The sequence below is a fragment of the Arachis ipaensis genome, chromosome B9, assembly GCF_059453495.1.
Source record: "Arachis ipaensis isolate K30076 ecotype BB chromosome B9, ASM5945349v1, whole genome shotgun sequence".
Lineage (NCBI taxonomy): Eukaryota > Viridiplantae > Streptophyta > Magnoliopsida > Fabales > Fabaceae > Arachis > Arachis ipaensis.
In genome coordinates, this window is record NC_142444.1 from 1309425 (window position 1) to 1333966 (window position 24542).

A 24542-nucleotide genomic window follows, 5' to 3' on the forward strand; every position below is an offset into this window, starting at 1 on the left:
CTTACATCTAAAAAAATGGTGAAAAGTAACAAAATTTAGATAAATTCTAATGTATCCTTTATCAAATAGCTAGAGATCATGTTACTCCTTTTTTTTTTTAATGCTATTTGTATATTAAGATTAGTCACTAAAATCAGCTACTAATGTATTTGTGTATAAATACATACATACACGATTTAATTTATTTTCAATATGAATTTATATTTTAACATATATTTTATATAAGGAGACCATTTTAATAAAGATATTAAAAATATCTTTTTTTTAAATATGTTTACACGTGTGATAATATTATTGGACATCTTTATTAAATCGGTTAATAATTTATTTTCTAATAAACCAAAACAAAATCAGTTTATTATAGTAACAATAATAAATCTGATTGTCAGCATTATAATTATTAGATCCGATTTGATCCGATCAATTTACACAATCTAAATCGAATAATGTTTAAATTTTTTGATAAAAAGACAAATATATTCCTGATTTTTGTTAAAAAAAATGATCCAGTGAGTTATGTAAATTAGTCGGTTCGACCGGATTTGATAACAATTTGGTTTATTGTTATTGTTATAAAAAAATCGATTTTATTCTAATTTGTTAAAAAATTAAAAAATAATCGATTTATTAATACATCCAATAATAATACGATACATAAGTGTCTTTACAAAAAAATATTTATGCGTCTTTATGGGAGCATCCTCCTATATATAAATAACTGACTTTAGTATACGCGTAAGATAACTCTTTTTTTTTAGCAACTCTCAATTTGATAAATTAAAAAATATACAATTAATTGGTGGGAAAAGTGCATGCATGATGAATAATTTGGATGCTACTTAACACAATTCCCTTTGTTTTCTTCATCTCTTTTATCATGCAATTGCCACGTCCCACGTTCTTTCTTATATTTAATAAACATATTTTCACAAGACGAACAATAATGTCTCTTAGACACAACACATGCATGAATACAAAAGAATCTAAGTACATTGATTTTAACATGAACTATATATTTAATTTGCTATTATTATCACTTGAAAGTTGTTACAGAATATTCTTCTCCTGGCTGCTAAATATATAGTTAATTAAATATATAGTTAATTGGATTTAAAGCAGCCTTAACGGCTTAATTAATCAATCAATTATTATTTATCATTCTATAATAAAATTTATCATTAAGGTTTTTGGCCTTATATAAATGATAAGATTTAAGAGCAAAATAAACATATATATGTAATTTAAAAACTAAATCTTAGTTGGAGACTACACCCAACAACTAGACATTTTTCTTCTTTTTGAAGACATATAGTCAACAAATTTTCTGCACTTAATTACTTGATGAAGAGCTTGGATTATTGAACAAATTAAATTTTTTTTCTTTTTGAAGACTTTGTCAACAAATTTTCACCTACTACTTCTGTTGATGTTAGGAAACCATTCAGTAATAGCAATGGAAATTAGAAGACAAGTATTTAAGACTTTTTATAAAGTTGAAAGATATTGTATTAGAATAATCTTGAAGTAGTTGTTTTTATTAAAGAAAAACAATAATAAGTATGTAGAACAATATAATATTAAATGCAATTATTGTTTGAACTATTGATGTTGAGAATTTTTTTTAATATATCGAATTATATTGAGAAATTATTTTGCTATACGAGTTTATTTTTAAATTTTAATATTAAAAAAATTATATTTGAGTAGAGGATGAATGAGATAGATGGGTTAATGGATGTTTGGAAATTACAAATAAATTTAAAATCATAAGTCTTGGAGGTATGAATTCTCATAAAATAGTTCATTTTTATTAAATTGAAAATTTAATTTGTGAAAATTTTAAATTATCATAAAAATATGTAAAATTGCCACAAAAGGCAAAAAAAAAAAAAGTATGAAAGAGCTCATATTTTTCTACTTAATTAATAACCGAAAGAATTGATTATAAAGGTTAATTTGATAGTATATGTAAATTGTTGAAATAGTTACCTACAAATATGAAAATGAATTATTATAAAAATGTTATGTGTATAGTAAAATTAGTCATACTAAAAACAGTTAATTAATAAATATATGTATTATTTAATTTATTTTTAATATATATTTTATATTTATGACTGATTTTAATAATTAATTTTAATATACACCTAGAATAATTAGTTGATTATAATATAAAGGGGGGATCAATGTAGTATTAGATTTTTTTTGTCAAATGTAATAATATAAAGATTAGAATAATATAAGCTGAAATAAATGAATGTAATATTAAAATAAAATATTAAATGGAATTAATGCAATTTACATATATATTTTTAGTATATCTTACATCATATGATTAACAAAAATGAACGTATATAATGAATTGAAAAGGAGAGAAGCCTTGATGACATAATTACTATTGAGCACCTAATTATTTAAAACATTATTATGACTAGCTAATTTTCTTAAAATAAATATAGGTTAATTATTTGTTGAAGAAATCACATGAATCTTTCTATATCATATATTTAACATTATTCTTTCACGCGGGATAATTAAAATTCTAAAGTACTCAAAAAAGAAAAAACTCTAATATCAAGTCAACCCTCTTAAAAAGTATAAATTGTTTTCGTTGAAAGTTATCCACTCAAACAAGTTAAAAACTCATACACGCTGCATGCTTAATAGTTAATACATCGAAATCTTTTTATTGTTTTTAACAACGTGAAAAGCATTTTTTTTTATTTTAGGATAATAGGATGTTAATTGTTGAACATGCAAATATATACGCTAAGCAATTTTGTGCCACAAAACTTTTCACACTCGTTTTCAAACAATAACTAATTAATTAGCATGTATATAATTTCAATTTGTCCCTTTTCAACTATACTTTAATAAACTTCGAAGGGGTGAATTTTTAATCATTTTTAAACGAAAATGGTTATAAAAATTCAACATTTTTTATAGAGAAAAAGATAAATAGGTCTCTGACCTTTTGCTTCGCGGATATTTTCGTCTCTGACTATTGAAAAATACTTTTAAGTCTTTGACCTTCACAAAACTTGGACAGATCAGTCCCTGACGGAGGCATTTGGACGGAGGGACTGATCCGTCCAAGTTTTGTGAAGGTCATGGACTTAAAAGTATTTTTCAATTATCAGGGACAAAAATGTCCGCGAGACAAAAGGTCAGGAACCTATTTGTCCTTTTTTCTTTTTTATATATAACTGAAAAGTACTAAAACCGTGCTTTTAAAAAAAAATTAACTTTGAATAATAGAAAATGAACATTTTCACATTTTTATCATAGCATTTTTCCAAAATAAAAGTAAAAAAAAAAAAAAAAATAGCTTTTTCACCCCACCACCAAACCTTTTTCTTTAGAGTAAATATCTTTTTTGGTTTCTATCTTTTTTAAAAATTGACAAGCTGTTACCTAACATTTAGAAAATGACAAATCGGCCCTGTCTATTTCTTCCATTAGACACATCGATTCTTTTGTAGCCAATAGACAAAGATTGATGTGTCTAACGGAAGAAATAAATATGGATCGATTTGTCTAACGGAAGGGTTGATGTGTCTAATGGAAGAAATATACATGAACCGATTTATTATTTTTTAAACGTTGAGGGACGACTTGTCAATTTTCAAAAAGAATAGTAACAAAAAGGATATTTACTCTTTTTTATTGTTATTTATTTATTTATTGTTACACTATAAACCACACACAATTTGTCATTAGGAAGAAAGAACCAAAAAACACAATTACTTGTCATTTGACTCATTTCTGTGTCTATAACAACCTCATATTCAATGAAGGGCTTAGATTTACCAAAAATAATGTCCGTTGATCTAAATATTTGTGATGGTGTAGATGGGAAAGGAATCATGAGTTCTTGATTATTCTCTTTCACTCAAGTGGGAAACTACAAATATGCTTGGGTTTGGTGTATAGTGCATTGAAATTGAAGTTGAAATTCAACACAAAAAGTACAAGTGTACAACCATATATATACTAATTAAGATTCAAGTATTCAACCACCACAAACCATTCATTAGGAAGCTTCTTTCCTTCTTTCAATTAAGTCCACATCAACATTATATTATTTACATGAGTGTGTAAAAAGTAAAAAGAAAGAAATAATTAAAGAAGAGCATCTAGAATATCCATCCATACACCACTACAAGATGGAAAAACCACTATCGATAATTGCTTTCGGAAAGTTAGTGAAAGGCACTTTAATTTGAGAAATATTTTTATGATTGTTTATTTCATCTGTGTTTAATTAATAGCACCTGTTATATATTTAAGTCTTTTTATTAATTAAGTTGAATTAAATTTAATATTAATAAAAATTAAATATAAATAATATTATTTCAAATTTTATATATAATTTAATTAAATTTAATTCATAAAAAAACTTAAATAGATAATACAGATGATGAAATGTAGCTTTCACTTCAAATGTAATTTATATTTTATATACTAAGATGATGTTACTGTTAGTCTTAGTCTTATATGACACCATTATATCCCCCCACCCCAACAAAAGACACATATATTATATATGACTTAATCATATATTATAGATGACTTCATTTTTTTTTGTGCTTGGTCACAACAACACTTTAATTGAAAGACATATTTCAATTTACTCTTTTTTTTTCTAAAATAGTTAACTATGAGTTTTCAAAATTTAATTTGGTATAAAATATCGAAAATATTTAATAAAAAAATATTAGCTAAAATTTATTATTTTTAGTTTTATTTAATATACTATGTAATAAATAAATATTAAATAAAATAAGTGTAGATTGTTTTTTTTATATTTTTTAACATTATCGATTTAAAAATACTAGACAATAATAATGTTAATTAATTTCCCCTCTACTAATAACCTTATTTAATGAATGGAAGAAAGTGAGTGACTGAGTGAGTGAAAAGAGAAAATATCAAAATAAGTATATATAATAAGCTATGATGCACGGACACTGACACGTACACGAGACACGACACGACACGGGACACGTCGACACGCATATTTTAAAATCTTATAAGACATGGGGACACGCATACATATAAAATATAAAGTATTTTTTTAAATAAATCGTAATGATATTTTAATATTTTATTGATATTAAAATATAAATTAGTTTTTTAATGATTTTAATGTCTTATTTTAATTATATCAAGTATTTAAAATATCTTTTTATTTTAATAAATAATAATATATTCTATATCTAAATTTATTTCAAGAATATATGTTAAAAATAAGACTGGACACGCTGACACGTGATAGTATTTAATTAGATGTGTCCAAGTATGTTCGGAAAAAATTTTTTTATTTTTTATTAAGACACGATTAGACACAGTAGACACGTGTGTCAGACGAGTATCAGTGAGTGTCGTGTCCGAAATGTGTCTAACATGCGGACACGACAACTCATCGAAGTGTCCGTGCTTCATAGATAATAAGAACATAATAATAATTAATAAGAATAGTAACATGAATATGATGGGAAAATAAGAAGTCAACCAATAAAAGAGAGATAACAACGACCGTCCAAAAATAGTGTTACCTTAAATTCAAAGATTTCACTAGTGTTCAAAATTCAACCTTCTTAAACATCATGATATATGGTACAATATACATGGCGAGACTTCATTTGTAGCACATAATATTATTGTCAAAGTGTTGGTAAAGTTTAGTTTTATACAAATATGTATCACGAGATTATTTCAAAAATTCTAAGACTTCAATTCTTCTCTTGGCACAATCATTATCATTTTTAGAAACTAATGGTATGATGGGTTGAATTATATTTCACCTAACACCGACACAACTTTTATTCAATCAAAGCGAAATTGGAATTTCCTTGCATTGCATTGAAACTTTCATTAGCATGAACGTACTCTATGTTTTCAAAGAATTTCTTTTCTATTTTTAAACCATGTGTATAGACACTAAAATAGATATAGTAATATCAATTTAAAAAAAATTACGTGTGTTTTCAATTTATACTTATTTAATTATATAATATTAACCAGGAAGGAATTTACTCTATCAGTAAGTAAAGCTAATATGTTAATAAAAAATGTTATTTGTATACTAAAACCAGCTATTAAAATTAGTCACTAATATATTTGTATATAAATATCTATATGGTTTAATTTATTTTCAATATGTATTTATATTCTGACATGTATTTTATATTAGTGGCTGACTTTAGTGACTGATTTTGATGTACACGTAACATATTCATATGTTAATTCATCGTCAACACACTTATTTAAACTGTATTAATTATTAGGTGTCTCAATCTAAGCATATTAAAAAATATATATAATTTAATTTTAATACACTATCAGTGATGTTCATACCTGGTCCAAATAGCCCGGGCCCAAGTAAGCCAAAAAAGTTCAATTCAGAGGTTGGCTTTCACCACTTATCCGATCTCATCAAAAGAGGTCGGACTCGACATAAGCTCCTCCCCAAAAAGGTCAGGTTCGACATGAGCTGGCAGATAACGCTTATTCAAATAAGTAAATACCCCCTAAAATCTCTCTTCCACTTCTAGAAGTGATATCTCAACCACCCTAAGATAAAGGGACAGTTATCTACCTTCAGAAGTGGAACTACTCCAACAGTGGTTATTAGATCATCACCTATAAATACACTTACACACTTAGGTAAAGCTAAGGTCCAATACTCTTTAAACCTGCTTACCCCCTTACTAACTTAGGCATCAGAGTGTTTTCACAGGTATCACCCCCTATTCCTTCAAACATACAACTCGGACGGCGGCTCCCGAATGTAAACAAGTCAGAGACCACCTTCCACTGACGTTTGAGCCAATCCTTCAAGTCCAATCTATCTATCTATCTATCTATCTCAGGTTACCTACGTAACAAGTGTAATATAATTTTACACATATATTCAGTTATATAACACTATATTTATAAAAATAACTATCTTTTGTATTGATCATATTAATGGTCATCTAAAAAAAATAAATATAATTATATAACTGTGTAAAACATATATATATATATATATATATAATTGATGTACTTAAAGAGTCACGTATAATTTTTCAAAGTTGGTTGGGGAGTGTTTTGTTGTCATATGGGACCATTATGTTTGCCTTTGTAACTATATATACCTTCCAAATTTTCAGTTTCTAATCTTCTATAGTAGGGGTTGACTAAGGTCAAATTCCCATTTTATTTTATTTATTTATTTTAAAAGAAGATGACAATTTTGCAAATGACAACCCTTACTCAAGAAAGTAATTTCATCCATTATTTAAGAAACGTTTAATAATGATCATGCAAAAGATTTAATTATTCTACAAATCCCTATGTTTTGAGTCATTAAACTCCTATAATATTTTTAATTTTTAATTATAACCTATATCAACTTTTAATTCATTAAACTTTCACATCAACCAATCCCTACATAATACTACAATGTCAAACACAACCATTTATTCAATTCAATTAAAGTACTACAATGTCAAACACAACCATTTATTCAATTCAATTAAAGAGTTTAAATCATTGATAATTAACCAATCCCTACATAATACTACAATGTCAAACACAACCATTTATTCAATTCAATTAAAGAGTTTAAATCATTGATAATTGCTCCAAAAACTTTATTATTATTTTTCCTAGTAAGACTAGGATTAAAAAATTTTAAATAATAAAAATCTAGCTGAAAAATTAGGTCAAAATATAAATATTTCCAAACTAAGAATAAATGACTATTTGTATCTATAAAAGATGAAAATGCTGACATATGTACCCACATTAAATCGAAATTAAATTTGTACCCACGTAAGATGCTTTCCATGTGACAAAAGTACCCTGTCTTTAGAGGGTTGGAGTGCCACGTAGGGTACTTTTGTCACACGGAGGACATCTTGCGTGGGTACAAATTTAGTTTCAATCTAGTGTGGGTACATATATCAGCGTATTCATCTTTTATGGGTACAAATTGCCATTTATTCTCCAAACTAATTAACCTAATTAACCTTTAAGAAATAAGCCTATACTTCCTTCCAAAACAAACCCTTGAAGCATAAATAGTAGACATCATCATACTATACACATAAAAACATGTTTACATAAACCTCCCTCAAAATATGCTTAAACTATCTGGTTAGCAAGGTTAGTTCTTGAGATTGAATAAGAAGCAAAAAGAGATTTAACTTACAAATTTTACATAAACACAGCTAGCTACATTATATCACATTAAGGCTTGTAACATTTTCTTGGCACATTTCCTACTTCAAAATTCAAGCATCTTGCGCTTCTTTCTGAGCTCGGAACCCATCTTTGATCGCTTGGCTTTTGTGTTCCCGGCCGGCGGATGGTCCGGGGCATCATCAGCCGGACTCGATTTGTCGAGTGCAGACAGAATCACTGATTTTACAGATTTCGATTTCGAGGTGCCGGCACAAGGTCTTCCCCTATTTGATCCATTAGAGTATTTCAGTAAGGATACAAATGAAGGAATGCTCCTTTTGTTAATCCCAAGTTGACTAACCTGGCTTTTTTAGAGTTGACTTTTACACCCTTTGCCAACTCCAACTTTGATATCTCATTGTTGTTCATTTGTGTTCTGCACATTACAATAACTTCAACAGAATAAGCTTAAGATATCAGGATTCAAATAACATAATGAAGAGATGTTACATCAACAATAATCACAAAGCATCTAAGTTCACAAAGTCGTAGGAGCGAGAGCGCAACCGCATTATGCTAGCTTCCCTTCAGGAAACAGTATACCAGATATGAAGCACGGACACTGACACGAGATACATAGACGATACCAAGACACAACAACATTAAGAACATACCATATATCTATACAAATTTGCTAAAATAATTAACATAAAACACAACTTATAACTAAAAGAGAAATGTAATCATGTGATACTCTAAATAAGTTTAAAAACTAGTATGAAAAATAATAAAGTATAGCTAGAAATATGTAAAAGTATCCATGAAGTATCTAACACGACGAGTCTCTACTACAGATTCAACAGACCGGATTATACTTACGTATCCGATGCCTCGGCGAGTCTCTGAAGAGCAAGTCCTTGTACCTGGTAGCATAATGTAACTATGCATGTATTAAATTGATGAAATCAAACATGTCGAAAAATAACTGAAAAAGGCACTGAAGCTTTATACACACCTCTGCAGAAGCAGCCATCCATTTCTCCTTTTTAAGGTTTAATCTTTCGGTTTCTCCATCGGTATACAAAACCTATTTAAAAGTCATAGCAAAGATATAATCATGTCATCGAGCGTTAATTGCAAACAAAATCTATCAATTTCAGTGAACATTCATTGAGGTTTAAAGAATAACAAGCATAGTGGATTCCAAAGAAGCACATGGAAAATTGCCAATGTATAAAGCTCACATCTGCAAAGAAGATGCATCAACAAAGAAAATAAGACCAATCGCAACCATCTCACCGTGTGCCTTTTTTTGACAGGATCATAAGATTCAACAACCCCCTCATAAAACCTGAAGAAAAGAATTTTATAAGAGCATCAATTATATGTATGGAAAATAAGAGAGCTTAGTGAAGAAGCTAAGAGCTAGTAAGAAAAGGAATGATATTGCACACAACAATTACACCCTCCTTTTGTATAGTGTCTTCTTTTTCCATCAACAATAAACTGTATTTTTTCACTATCCATAGGAACTCCATGCCGAAGCCTTCGATAATTAATAGCATTTTTTGCTCTAAGTATTAGCATTATCCTAAATTGATAGTTCACAAGCATGGACATACTACAGCATCATATACCATCATAACTGCTGAGATGGAAGAGAGGATAGAGATTGCATGAATTTCATGTTTTCCCAAATTCTAAATTCAAATTAATATAATTACATAGTATCTATTCAGATTCTAAAAAAACAGAAATAAAGGCCACAGTTGGTAAGAAGACTGAAATACGTACGTTTTGTCCGCTGGCCACCAGACCATGATCTTATTACCAGGCAATGGTTCGACAAGGTCAACTGTTTTCGATTCCTGAAGTAAAAAAGAATATAACAGCAATTGACAGGAGATGAATAAGGAAACTTTGTTTTTTGTTAACACTGAAATAAGTTTATGATTCAAACTATGATGACTAATATCATTAACTAATGGTATGGAGCCAGGAAGAAATTTTTGTTGCTGGTATTCAGCAATGTTAGTAATTGTTGGAACTGGCACATATCCTTAATGAGTGTCGCTTTTTAAGGATCTTCCAGGACCAGGTTATGGCAAAAAAGAATATCAGGGTATAAAAGTTGAAGGAAATGGGACACCTCAAGACTTTTTAATGGGAAAAAAAAAAAAAAAAGAAACTGAAATTTCAATTACTCCACTAGATTTCAATTACATGCATTTACCTTTCCTTTGGCATGCCTTCTTGTCAGCCTTGTTTGAGGGGTTTTTTCAACTCCATTTAATGTTTTACTTGCAAATCCTGTAATTAGCTCCTATAAAGTGGAGACAAGATGATCCCCCGAAAAGAGAAAATATCTTAGGTTGGATATTATACTAGAATATTGTATTTTGTTATACAAGAATGTAAAAAAAGGCTAAGGCTATATTAGTGAAAGTCTTTATCGTTTCAATGTCACTCATTTTTTAATTAGGTCTTTATAGTTAAAACTTGTAATCAGATTAGTATATTCTATACGCGTTACATATATCTAATCAAGTGCCTATATCATAGAAGCATATCTTAACAAGATCCTTGAGTTTAAAATTTTGTAATCAAGCTCATGTAATAGTCATGGATGATAAATTACCATTTTCCTGAAAATTTTTGTACAGCATAAGATCTTGATTACGAAATTTTTACACGAGAAGGATTTGGTTGAAAAATATTAGCATAGTATAAGGACTTTAGTCCAATATAAGAGCTTACTTTAAAATGTTTAAACTGTAAGCATCACATTGAAAAAATGTTTAGAATACTAGCAATACCTCATCAGCAGACGATTTGTCGAGATCCTTATTAGCAGTAGATTTAAGCTTCTTCCTTTTCTTAGCTTCTTTTTGGGATGGGGGTTTGTCCTCTTCTCTATTTTCCACCTCAACATTTACAGCAGACTTTTGTTTCTGATCATCTTCACAAGGAACCTTAGGTTCCATCCCAACAACTACTGATTTGGGAGCCGCAGCATTTTTCTTATCACTCTTCATAGTGAATTTGATTTTCCTAATTGAAGTATGAGGTTTTACTTCAGAATCTTTCCTTACTTCAGATTCCTTTTTCAACTTATCATTAGGAGATTCTGAAAAATTTCGCTCTGGCTGAGGACTTGAATTGTCTTTCATTGACTTTGACAAACAATTTGGATCAACATCTTGATTCCCTGTGCTAACTTTTTTCCTTGGTCGGCCCCTTTTCCGGCGGCTTCCATCAGGTAAGTTAGGATTTGGTGAAGGAGCACTAACATCAATATTATTATCAGTTTTTGTTTCGGAAGCTAAAACTTTATGTCCTTCACAGGTATCTTTGTGCTTTGATGGCACATTTTCCTTGCCGGAAGCAGGATTCTCATTCGGTGAAGAATCTCGGCTAACATTGCGAGTCTTTTTGGATTGAACAGGTTGTGGAGTGTTCTCTTTTTCCAGCTGAGAAGCTTGAGCTTCGCTTGCAGTTTCAGGCTTTGACTGCATTTCATCATTTTGGGATGTAGGATCCTCAGGAAGCAGAGAAACAGAGCTGCTATTACCATTCTTTTTAGATGAAGTCAGTTTTCGAGTTTTCTTTCCTGAACGAATCCAGGAATGGTCATAGCCTTCCTCAGCATTCATTAAAGAATTAGGCTTACGACCCCTCTTAATCGACCTGGTATTTGGATGAGTTTCTGATCTTGATTCCTTAACAGCATCTAAATTTCCTGCTTCTGAATTGGCCTGTGTGTCACTACTTTTGGAGTTTTTAGTATGATCAGGATGTGGTTTCCGTTTTGAACCGGACTCTTTGATAATTTGATCATCCATGGTAGAACCATGGGCACTTATTATATTTAAATTTGTTTCTTCTATAATCTCGGCACCTCTCTCACAAGTAATATCTGGTTTGAGCCCCTTGTTCACCTGATTAAGAATAAGGTTTCATGCTTTCATTATTTAGTATTGAATTAATGTTGATTGATTAATGAATCAAGTGCTGGTAGAAAACAAAAATTCAAGAATTGAATAATTTATTGAAAAGGGACAGGATAATTACGTCAGAGAGCTGTTCAACCGCATCTTTGGCTGCATCAATCTTAGTTGTTGTGGTTGCTGGTTGTTCTTCTGCATCAATCTGAGCTGTTACTGTTGTTGGTTGTTCTTCTGCATCAATCTGACTTGTTACCGTTGTTGGTTGTTCCTCTGCATCAATCTGACTTGTTACCGTTGTTGGTTGTTCCTCTGCATCAATCTCAGTTGTTGCCGTTGTTGCTTGTTCGTCTGCATCTTTGGGTACATCAGGCTCATTCTCGACAGCTTGAACCTGAAGCATGCAACAAAACCAATTCCAACTTCAATTTACCTCAACTTGTTGCAGCAAGAGGACAAATATGAACAGTGCAAATGTGACATTGTGGTGGTTTGTTTACTACTTGAGTTTCAAGCATATGCTTTTTGAGAAAGAAAATGACTCTTCTTATGTTTCCAATACATTGCATCACAAACACAGTTCATATTGTAATTTTTAGTTTATTGGGGAGTATTGCATGGAACAAGTAAGACACACCACTTCCTTATTGTGTTCGTTTGAGTGATCGTGTCGGGAGGATTCAGATTCATTCTGGCAAATAGAAGTTACAATTTGCGCATACTCATTGAGAGCTCTGCCTGAGGACTCCACTGCTCTCAAAAGATAAGGCTTAAGCTTAACCGAACTGTTGGTAACTACTTTCTCTGCCAGTGACCAAGAAGTAGGAGAAATTGTCTGGGAAAAATAAAATAAATCTCATTTGTCAAGTTAAATAAAAGAGTGAAAATAAAAAAATTATACGAGATGAAATTGACATATTGCACTAATATTACCTGATTTTCTTTTCTTAAACTATCTAATAGAGGTCTAAGAAGGTCTGCCGAAACTTCATCACTTTCATCCAATACCAGAGTCATTATTAATTCCATGGAATCAATTACATCTTGCAGATGGTTCGACCTTTAAATTAAGCAAACAATATCTTGAGTTAGTAATAATCCAATTGCAAAGGAACCCTTAAAGGTGTGACAGGAATAGGTTGTGAAGGTTCTAACATCCAACCTTACAATTCTCAAGAAATGTTGAAACATCTCAATAATCAAGTTATCACACTCAAGGTCCAGCATGACCAAGCATAGTCTGATCTTTGCGACATTATCGAGTATCGAGAGCACCTTTTCATAATAATGGCCAGATATATCAGATAATTTATCGAAAGCTGCCACCATTAAGTTGAATATTTCCTGCTCACACGAAAAGGAAAGATTTCGTGTGGTTACAAAAAAAAAGTCTTGATATAGTTTATAGTATTCAGCATGCCTGAGTTGTTTGAATGAAAAATGACAATTGCATCAGACTAAAATCAATCAGTACCTTCATCTGTTCATCGTCGTAAGGGGTATCCGGGGCTGTAATTCTTGTAATCTCAGCAATGCAAGATGTAACCGAAATCTTAACATCCTCATCTGTGTGCCTTAGAAGTTCATCAGAAATCAATGCTTTCATGGAAGGTACAAGTGCTTCCTGAATTGGCTCACTTGGTAATTGATTGACTGTTGATAGTATCAGGTCCAGATTCTGAAAGTTACAAAGCCAAAAACCAATAATGAAATCAGTTTACATGGCAATGGAACACTTTTTGTGATAGTGTTGTCTAAATTTGTTCTGAACTTGGGAAAAAAATCATTGTGATCAATGACTATATTCCGAATTCACATCATTACTCAAATCCACTTGGTTTTTCCAACTAGCATAAATTAAACCTCTGCTATTAAGCATCTACATTTCGGTGCATAGTGAGTCATTTGAAATCTCAAAGGTCAAACATTGAACCTCCAAAGGAGTTTTGGAAGAAGAAAACACCCACTTTGGGTTAACCCATTACAGATTAACCCCATCAAATCTTAAGGGCAAATGCTAGTTAAATAAAAACCAATCATACTAATGATGATTTTCAATTTCTTTTGTAAACTATCAAGAATTTGCATGTACTAATCCTTTTGATGTTAGAACTCCCAAACACACACACACACACATACACAAATGTTCAAATTGTGAGATAGACAGATAATTACAACAAAAACAAGAACTCACACCAGAAACTAAAATTCCAATCAACAAGCAATCATTCAGCTTAACAAGGAATCCATGATCAATTAAGAAAACAAAATAAAACTCATGACACAAAAACAAACCAGAAACAGAAACATATATAGATATTTCAGGAAAAGGGAAGAGAAGACATTACATCAAGCAGTTCAAGAAGCTCATCAACAGGAACATTGCATCTGAGAAGCTTCCTCCCGACATGTTTAAGCTTCTTCACAGTATCACTCTCACCCAGATTTTCAGTCTCATTAGTGGATGCCATTCTCTTTGTGATCACAAAATACAAAGTCACTGAAAAACAGTAACTGGGATGGTCAAATTTATAGCCCTAAGCTATCAAATCAAATTAACACAGCTCAGGGGTTTGTAGCAAAGTGTTTGACATGCAACCGAAAAGAAAAAACACAAACACAAACACGTACACATAACACGCAAAAAAGAAACAGTTTTTGATTTCGCCCATGTCTTTATATGTGTTTAGAGTTTCTGGGTTTGAAATCCCATAAACTACAGTTTACAAGGATTTGAAAAAAAAAAAAAAAAAACAAACTTTTTATTGTGGTTAGTGGTTACTTCAAAAAAAAAATCATAAAAGGGTCATTTTCTTTTCTATAATTGCAACCTTTTAATGCTTTTATTGAATCTTTTTTTGGGGGTAATTGACTATTGAGGCTAGTGATGACTGGTGAGTTGATGAACCATGAAAGTCTTGAACTTGAACCATGGTTTGGTCATTATCATGGAATTACAACTTTGCCCTTATTGTTAATTTCAACACCTGTTGAGCATAACAGTTGCTTTTGGTTGATGCAATCTGTTGTGCTGACACAACTACAATTTTGGAACTAATGTGTGCAACATGGATTGGTTTTGTCTTTTGTGCAATAATTCAAACTCAAAATATGAAGAAATTGTTACATTTTAGCTTAAGAAAACACTTCTGAGGATATGATGCAAGTATGTATCATTGATAGGCAAATGCAGAAGGGTAAATATGTCAATGAACATAAGCTTTTGCTAGTGAAAAATCACAAGTATTATTTTATCCAAAGTAATCTTGTTTGAGTTAGATAGGATCAATCGTACTTCAAAGTTCTAGATTCTAAATGTTAACATAGGACTTTAACCTGAAACTTTTAGTTAAACTAGCACAATCGTTGATTAACTGAACTATGAGCTTGCAAGTAGGGATGGCAGCGGGTAGAGTGGGGGCGGAAACGGGTATATCTTTCTGCTCTCCGTTTTCGTCCTTAGATTTGTTTTTCATTTTTGTTTCGATTTTTGTCGTGAGAAAATATTGTTCTTTATCTCCATTTTTCTAGGACCTCATTTTTTGTGAGAATTTTATTTTCTATCTCTTTATATTAATAATTTATATTAAAATTTTAATAAAAAATAAAAAATATAAAAAATTACAATATTATTATAACATATTAATAAAGTATTATCTAAGATTAAAAGTCCAAAAATATAAAATAATACACCATACAAGTGGAGAGAAAAGACCGGAAATATAAGACTGTACAATGTTAGATTGTTAGTGTTATAGAAAGAAATGAGGACATTTTTTAAAGGATAAAGTATTAAATTGGTTTCTTACGTTTGAGCGTAATTTTGTTTTAGTTCTTAAGGTTTAAAGTGTCCTATTTGAATCCAAAAAAGTTTAATTTGGCTTCAATGTAGTCTCATCGTGAGGTCAAAGTTAAATAATTAACGAAATGTTCTACATAACAGCAGTACAAGAATAAGGTGGATAATCTAAAAAAAGAAGTACAAGCTCCATAGGCACAAAATCAACTGTGGATGCATCAATACAGTTATTTATCATTCTCCTTAGTTCTATAGAAAATATTTCATTTAAATTGTAAGAAAAATGATAAATAAATGTATTGATGTATCCACTGTTGATTTGTATCTTTTGAGCTTGTACTTATTCTCCATATTATCGGCGTTGTTCTTGTACTGCTGTCATGTAGGACATTTCGTTAATTATTTAACTTTGACCTCACGGTGTGACTACATTGAAACTAAATGAAACTTTCTTGGATTCAAATAGGACACTTTAAAACTTAAGAATCAAAACAGGATTATGCCCAAATGTAGGGGACTAATTTAGTATTTTACCCTTTTTTAAATTAGGATTAGGTTTTTCAATATATGTATATTATATGAAATGACTAAAAAATTTACATTAAAAATAAATTATTAAGAATATTTAAATAAATTTAATAATTCGATATTAGCAGGGACGGGGCAGGAATTCCCGCTCGAATCCATGCGCCTATTTCGAAAGAATTTTACCCCATCTTTATTCCCATGAAAAAAATTCTCGGCCTTCGTATCTCTATTTGGAGCAGTTCCCACAGAGATTTCACGTTTCAGGAAATTTTGCCATCCCTACTTGCAAGTGTTAATAAACATGATGATAAAAACTATCAAATTTTCTGATTTAACATTGTGATGAAATAACATTGTACAAATCAAAAAGAGAAATATTTTATAGAAAAGAAAAATTACGAGCATTTTATAGACAATACTTAGAATTGATAACAAGAAGTTGTTAGTCAACTTATTAGTTATAATAATAAATAATTAATAATTTGTGTATGAAACTTAATAGTTGTTTCAATTTTTTAAGTTGTAGTCCAATTCTTAAGACTTCCAATATAAATTTTATTTTATGTTATCAGTTAATACTTATATTGTTATTATAATTTACCACTTTAATAGTTTAATTCTACCCATACAAGTAGTAAGTAAGAACAACATAAAAAACAATTTTAATTGCAATGTCAATATTAATCTCAGCCTAAATTTGTCTTCACCAAAAGAAAAATAATACAACATATGTTACAATGTTACATTACATTATATGTATTGCTTGGGCTATCGATCGTCTATATAAGCTTTTTTACATTATGTGTATATAATATTTTTTGTAGATAATAATTATTAATCATAAAGGTTAAAACAGATACAACCATAACTTCATATGTGTAGATATTTTCAATTCAAAATAAAAATGACAATGAGAATTTAGTACCACACACGAGGGTGGGAGTGTGAGACCACCCACACGATACCAACTAGATTCATGGGCGTCCAGTGAACACTATCATTCACATACATGAAGGGAAAAAACAAAAAGAATTAAGAACATCTATATAAAAGAAATTTATCAGGACTAGCAGGTGATTCGGAATTAATAAAGAATTCAATAGCGATTTAGTGATTTACTTTTGTTTTTTGCATTTTATACCTTGCAATTTCGAAACATCGACAATTCATTACGTACTTGTTCTGAGAAAACAATATTGGAAATTTAAAACTCTATATTCAGCTCTGTGGAAAAAGGGGCACAAAAGAGTAAGAGTGACAGAAAATAACTTTAGACTACAAAAATATCGTTCAATCTAAGTGTTAAAAATTAGTCTATCCAAAACTTAGTACCGTAGGCAAAAAAAACAGTACATTATAAAATTATATTTTTAAAGGATTACCCTCTAATATTAATTTCCCTTGATCGATTCATTAACTGCAAGTGCAAAAGAAGTATGTAAATAAATTAAAAGTAAAAGCAATGGGTAATGCAACATAGTCAAACTTTAAATAATCAAAATCTCTAAAATAGATACTCCAGCTACATTGCAAAATTCATTATCATGAAACAAGTCCCAAATGAAGCCAAACACAAAACTATGTATCATGTGCAACTCATTGAGCTTTCACATGCTGAAGGACAACGTTATAAGCTTCATGTTCCTCGCCAAAGTCCTGCGGAGATTATAGAAAAACAATTATTAAATCAAAGCAAGAAGCCATAGCAAATCTTTTACTTTCATGAAAGCAAACCCAAACATGATATCAAACATTGAAATTTCTATGTTCATACCTTCACAACAACACAAGAGCAGCCAGTCACCTTCCTGGCTTTTCCTTCTGAATCAATCTTGCACAACTGCACGGAGGACCAACAGAATTAATCAAGAGAAGACTTGAAAAGAGGGTAGAAATAAAAAACTGACAGAATTTAGTGTTGTACAAAATAATGAAAGTAAAACAATTTTGCATCGGTGACACTTACACCAGCCCACTCTCCAAGGGTCTTTGCACTTGGAACTGTCAGCAGGCTAACATTGTGCTCAGCACAAAGGGCCTTGACAAGTTTGACATAGTCGGGTTGGTCGCAGTCCTCTGCGAGAACAACAAGCTGTGCGGTGCGCTTCTCAATAACCTTAGCACCCTCATGAAGGCCACGTGCAAGACCACCATAAGCAAGTGACTTCCTGAGCACAAGCTGTAAGGCAGTCATAATATCCATTGGCTCACCAATGGCGGGAGCTGCTGGCTCAGCTGCCACAACTGGGGCTTCTTCACTGCAAATAAAAAATACCATAAGAATGGGTATAAGCAGTATAATTACTATGTTGCTCAAGAAATACAAAATCTACAACCTACAACTATCAATAAACATCAAACTACATAAGACTAGCATAATAATGTGGAGATTTCAAGACAATTCTCTATAAGGGATCTAGCTAAATTGATAGAACTACAGAATCATGAAACTTAATGATAAAAAAACCCTTAACTACGTAAATTCTTAATTTGAACCAAATAACTATGCTTCCTTGTTAATGTAATCATTATAATGTAATGCATATAATTGTCAAAATATCCGGAGAGCTTTCAAGCCAATTCACTAAGTTGGATTGACAGAAATACAGTGATGATAACATAAAGAATAACTAGTTCATCCTATATTCAATAGTGACAATGTAATTCGTAAACGAAACAAAATCATGATAGCTATTTTCCTAAACGAATCTCTAGTCCTATAAAATTGTCATAACGAATAATCATACTTTTTATTTTGAAAAAAATGAAAGTAAAAAGTAGAACATACCCTGACATCTTTGATGATAGCTAAAAAGAACAAGCTCTCCTTCACTGCACAGAAGGAAAAAAAAGACAAACACAATATACAGGAAATCAGATCTCGTGCTATGAAGCAACATTCAGAAACTCTAAATAGAAAATAACAAATATATTTTGGTAATTTCGGTATTAACATTGAAACTAGAAGCAAGTGATCCGAACCCTAGCAAAAAGCTCATACCAAAAATCGAAACTACAGAACAGAATGCGAGAGAGAGAGAGAGAGAGAGAGAGAGAGAGGAATACATAGAAGACGATGAAGCCGCCGAAAAGGGTCGCAGGGAGTGTGAGATAACTTAACGAGGCATAGAGCAGAGAAGAAGGGTTCTTATATTCCAAAAACCCTAATCACTTACCACTCTTATTTTATTTTTTTGGGTTGCGTTGGGCCTGTTATTGGGTATTTACATTCTATAATTTGGACTTTAATGTGCATCGGCCCAACAAAAATTTGTCGTATGGTTTTTCCAAAAAATGTTTGGTGATCTGAACGGTGAGATACTGAGATGTAAAGCCACGAAGGTCCAATATTTACATGTACTAACTAGTGTATGTTCCCGTATTTTGTACGGGATAATACATAAAATTATATAAAAAAATTTATTAAAAAATTAAATAATATATAGTAATTATTATAAATATTTTACAAAGTTATAATTAAAATCAAACTCTGAGAATTTTTAATATTAAAATATTAAAAATAATTAGTATTTGTCTTTATCAATTTGAGTTTGTTAAGTAATCATCTCACTCGTCCGCTTAAACAACTATTAGGAGTTCGAATCTCGCCTTGTGTATATAGCAATCCATTGGCTAGCGATAAACCCTTAATAAATGGAGTATTAATACGTGGTTAGACTTAGCAGGAGTTTCCAAATACGCGGGTATCCAATCCGTCCATACACGAATGGAGAGGGTAATAACTTGACCCGAGTCGGGGCAGATTTTGCTCAGGACAAGGTATGGTCGGGTTTAGGGTGTACCTGCCCCGGATATATACATAATACATATAAACACTTTTTAGGAATTAGGATTTGCCTCACATCACAGATTCAGTGATTCATAACTTCAATCTATACTCTATAGCCATGCAAGATAAACTCAGTCATCCTCACCCAGAATCTTCTTCTTCTCGACTTCTTCACAAAAAACCGCATAGCTCCCATCATCCTTGTTGCTTAGTCCATCGCCATCTACCCCTTCACAACTCCCATGTTCCTTTATAGCAAGGGACGGACCTACGTTTAATACCACAAATTTTTTTTTTAAATTAATATTTATATACATATATACCACTTATTATATTATATTTGTCTCAAAATAAAATATAAATAGTTCTTTTGTATTTTATGTTAAAAAATATTTTGTTAAACTTAACACATAATAATTATATTGTTAAATTTGATTTAGTATGAAAAATAAATAAATAAACTCAAAAAATAGTGATAATTAATTTTATTATATTAGTTAATTAATTAATAATTAAATTAAAACTTAGTTTTCTAATTAAATACAACTTAAATTATTAGTGATTTTTTAAAAATTGTCTAAGATGAAAAAATATATTATCTATATATTAATATATTGTAATTATTTTGGTTAAAAAATTTATTCATACTATAAAAATTATAATAGGTAGATTTGACAATTAAATATGAGATAATAAAAAGTAAAATAATTGTTTAAAAATATATATAAAAAAATAATATTTAGTCATGTTAAAAATTAAAAAAAATCCTTATAAATATTTTTTATTTTAAATATTATACTATGTGTATGAAATTATATTTTTATTATTTTAAATATTATAATAATGATTGTGTGTATATTTCTAGTTCTTATCAATATGTATTAGATAGTTCTAATTTTAAATTTTGAATATATCTAAACTAATTTGGATTGATCAAGTAATCAACTTAGTCGTCCGCTTAAGTAAGTATTGATGGTTCGAATTCCGTCTCGTATGTATAGCAACTCGTTGCGGGCCAATTATAGATTCTTAAATGAAATTCAAATTCATGACAGATTAGTTCTTAACTTGTTGAGTATCGTGGGAAGCAAAAAAAAAATATCTATACCTAAATTTTATTATATTTTTGCCTCCATTACTAAATTTTTCTGGGTCCGTCACTGTTCACAGCTCATGTCATCATCGCTGCTCATCCCGTTACCGTCGCTGTTGAGCCCGTCGCCACCTTTCTCCTACCGAGTCCCTTTTCTCTAGGTAAATCTGAATCTGTTAAGTTCTTCTCTTCTTCTTCCACAGACTCATCACTTAGTCGCCGTCGTAATGAGTCCGGATGTTGCCATTGCAATTTCATCTGAGTCTGTCACCGAATAAAATAGAATTTTTATTCAAGTTAAAAATAGACATGTATGAAATCATTTTTGCATGTAATTTCTGAATTTTCTCATCCAAATATGATCTATATGGTTGAGTATTTTAGTATGGGATTATCGTGGTTTTGTTGCGACACTAATGTGATAAAAGTTTTAGTAATTTCATAACTAATATATGAGATAGACCAGATTATTAAAGTAATAATAAGAGAAATAACATTCAGATTTGCGCGTAAAATTTATAAGAGGCGATTATCTCAAGAAAATATATATTTATAACCGAAGTAGAAGATTGTTAGGAAATTATTATTTCTTAATATATTTATGGACAATACATATATTAATTATAATCGCAAATTAAGTAATTTCACATTAAATGACTTATATAACAGTGATCTCATTTATTGTCATAAATGTTGAATTAAATAAGTCATTATTACTTTTGATTTGGATAAATGAGATTAAAATCATAGATACTATTTTATTTGAGTTTTATGGTTTAATGAGTGTCACACTCAAATATAAATAATGACTTTAGGATTTTGGTCTTCAAGACATCAAACTTGTCTTGGTAGCTCTTTTCCCACAGTAAAATTGTGATTCAACCCTCTCAGAAATACAGAAGGTTTTGGTTGACGAAGATCAAAGAACCACAAGAGCCAAGCTCTCTGATCTCAATCATACTCTCGAATGAAGAGACGCTTTCGCGCTCTTAGTTATATTTTTTAATGCTTTAACATGGATGATCTTGAGGTTGAGAAATCCTAAAATTTTCTACTAAAATAGAAATTTTATTCAATCAAATGATAATAAATAATTTTATTGAATTAAATTATATTAATGTGATCATTGGATGATAAAGAATGCTAAATAAATAAATAAATAATATTTTAAGAGTAGAAATATTAAATTGTTATTTCAATTTACTTTTTTAAACAATGATAATAAATATCTTAAATTAATTAAATTTTTACAAAAATTATACACCTAAAACTATTTCATTTTTTCAAAAATATTTTGAAAATACAATGGTTCAATGAGAGGTTGACTATTGATAATTGAATATAATATTTTTAAATTCGTATTTTTAATAAAAAAATGTACTTAGTTCTATCCATCCTAAATAATTCTATATTCACTATTACTTATCCATCTAAATAATTTTAACATTGATAGAATATTATTTTTAGGTGCAAAAAATTTAAAATATATTTATTTTATTTCAAAAATTAATATTCATATTTAACTTAGAATTCCAACAAATATGACAAAAATATTATATTTTTTAGTTAAAAAATTAAAGTAAAATATCTATAAATATATTTTTGTGCTTTAGCTTTAGATTTTTTAAAAAAATTTGGCAAGTTAATGGAATCAAATCATATTTCTATATAACATATGTAAAAATGTATATTACACATATAAATAAAAAAAATTAGGTATAGTCAGAACAAATACATAAATTAAAATAAAATTTAGAAAAATAAGAACCAATAAAATATTGAAGGAAAGAAATATAAATAGAAGAGAAACAAAATTATTAGACAGAAGAGAAATAATTTAATAAATTTTATGTGTATATAAAAGAAGAATAAAAAAGAGTTATAGAGTACCTTATTTAGTTTAGCAAGATTTATGGGAATAAACACATAGAATAAGAGAATAAAAAATAATAACAAAAAGAAGCTAAACATCTGAATTAATATAAAAAATAAAAAATAATAAAATAATGATAATCTATCATAATCTTAATCTTTTAATATAATTAATTAATAACAATATAATTAGTCTACCATAATCTTAATCTAATCTTTTAATATAATTAATTTTAATTAAATAATCAAATAAATTGAATATAAATATGTCTAATCTAATCGTATAAAGAAATAGTAAATTTTCTATAATTAAACATATTATATATATATATATATATATATATATATATATATATATATATATATATATTGGTAATAAAATATCACTTTAAAATGAAATTATTATTATTAATGACATATACATATTAAAATAATATTAATACATTAAAAGAAAAATATTATTATAATAAAAAATTGCAAGAATTAAAATAACTGAAATTTATTAATTTTAATTAGTTAAATTAGCATAAAATAAGAAAGAGATGATTAATCAGATTAAATAAATTAAAAAATATTACTGAACAAAGTAAATGTCACAATAATTATATTACTAATTGAAAAAAAATCAATTTAATAAATTCAAATTTTTATTAAAAATAGACAATTAAAGATCGTCAATGAATAAAAATAAATAGGATATAATACATTAAAGAATAATTTTGGTAGTATAAATAATAAAATTAAATTATTATATACAATTTTTACTTTTTAACTTATTATGATTGAAGTTAACATTAATGGTAAAAAACTAATTTTAAATAGTCCCAATTTGTATTTTACAACATAATTAAAGCACAATTCATAATTTTTTATTTTGTGATTAATCAATATTTTTTAAATTTTTTGGTTAAGTCTTCTGTATTTTATGATTGATAAATTTTTTCTACAAACACAAATTTATGATGAATTATTACAATTATAATTAATTAAAAAAATAAAGAAAAAAAATTATAAAAAAAATCAAATAAAAGATAAAAAATAGAGTAAACATTTATTTTGAAACTAAAAATTTGTTAATTGTGCTAGAAATTCTAAAAATTTGTATCTTATTATATAATCAATTTTGTTACTCACTTTAACTTTATTATTCATTTATTGTATCTAAAAAAGTATATAATGTCACACTTATTTTAAAAAAGATGAAACTTTTCAAATACACGGTATAATATATAATTTAAGAACAATAAAATAAAAATTTCTAGAATTTTATAATAGTATTTGAAATTTTCAATGACGATAATACAAATTGTTTAAATCGACCAAATGAATTCAATAGTTATCCTT

General features: G+C 29.1%; 2 protein-coding genes across 4 annotated transcripts; both read right to left on the minus strand.

Moving 5' to 3' along the window:
* Positions 1–8058: 8058 nt before the first annotated feature.
* On the minus strand, positions 8059–15555 carry LOC107618262 (uncharacterized). 2 transcript variants are annotated; one of them, XR_002353208.2, is made up of 14 exons: positions 14465–15555; positions 13591–13794; positions 13279–13460; positions 13050–13176; positions 12754–12951; positions 12244–12510; positions 10989–12110; positions 10406–10495; positions 9967–10040; positions 9417–9523; positions 9188–9259; positions 9052–9095; positions 8534–8608; positions 8059–8456 (listed from the first exon to the last, which is right to left on the minus strand). XR_002353208.2 is itself a non-coding variant. In XM_088498070.1 (14 exons), the coding sequence occupies exons 1-14, from the start codon at positions 14585–14587 to the stop codon at positions 8276–8278; spliced, it is 2811 nt and encodes a 936-aa protein (XP_088354196.1). In that variant the 5' UTR covers positions 14588–15555; the 3' UTR covers positions 8059–8275. The 2 variants fall into 2 exon arrangements, 1 of the variants encoding a protein (XP_088354196.1); XM_088498070.1 differs by having other exon boundaries at positions 9472–9523.
* Positions 15556–17910: 2355 nt separating this feature from the next.
* On the minus strand, positions 17911–19600 carry LOC107619188 (small ribosomal subunit protein eS12). Of its 2 annotated transcripts, XM_016321430.3 has the most exons (5): positions 19510–19600; positions 19232–19275; positions 18410–18701; positions 18218–18283; positions 17911–18099 (listed from the first exon to the last, which is right to left on the minus strand). In XM_016321430.3, exons 2-5 carry the CDS (start codon positions 19237–19239, stop codon positions 18040–18042), a joined length of 426 nt encoding a protein of 141 aa, XP_016176916.1. In that variant the 5' UTR covers positions 19240–19275; positions 19510–19600; the 3' UTR covers positions 17911–18039. The 2 variants fall into 2 exon arrangements, with proteins under 2 accessions (XP_016176916.1, XP_088356434.1); XM_088500308.1 differs by lacking the exons at positions 19232–19275; positions 19510–19600 and having other exon boundaries at positions 18410–18736.
* Between the last annotated feature and the right edge of the window lie 4942 nt (positions 19601–24542).

Bases quoted from the DNA above. Each gene is read 5' to 3' on its own strand.
- LOC107618262 (XM_088498070.1), bottom strand. From the start codon at position 14,587: ATGGCATCCACTAATGAGACTGAAAATCTGGGTGAGAGTGATACTGTG. The intron at 12,511-12,753 runs GTGTGTCTTACT...TGCATGCTTCAG, and splicing joins ACGAACACAATAAGGAAGTG to GTTCAAGCTGTCGAGAATGA. The intron at 10,496-10,988 runs GTATTGCTAGTA...TCCACTTTATAG, and splicing joins ACAAATCGTCTGCTGATGAG to GAGCTAATTACAGGATTTGC.
- LOC107619188 (XM_088500308.1), bottom strand. From the start codon at position 18,721: ATGGTATTTTTTATTTGCAGTGAAGAAGCCCCAGTTGTGGCAGCTGAG. The intron at 18,284-18,409 runs GTAAGTGTCACC...TCCTCCGTGCAG, and splicing joins CCCTTGGAGAGTGGGCTGGT to TTGTGCAAGATTGATTCAGA. The intron at 18,100-18,217 runs GTATGAACATAG...TAATCTCCGCAG, and splicing joins GCTCTTGTGTTGTTGTGAAG to GACTTTGGCGAGGAACATGA.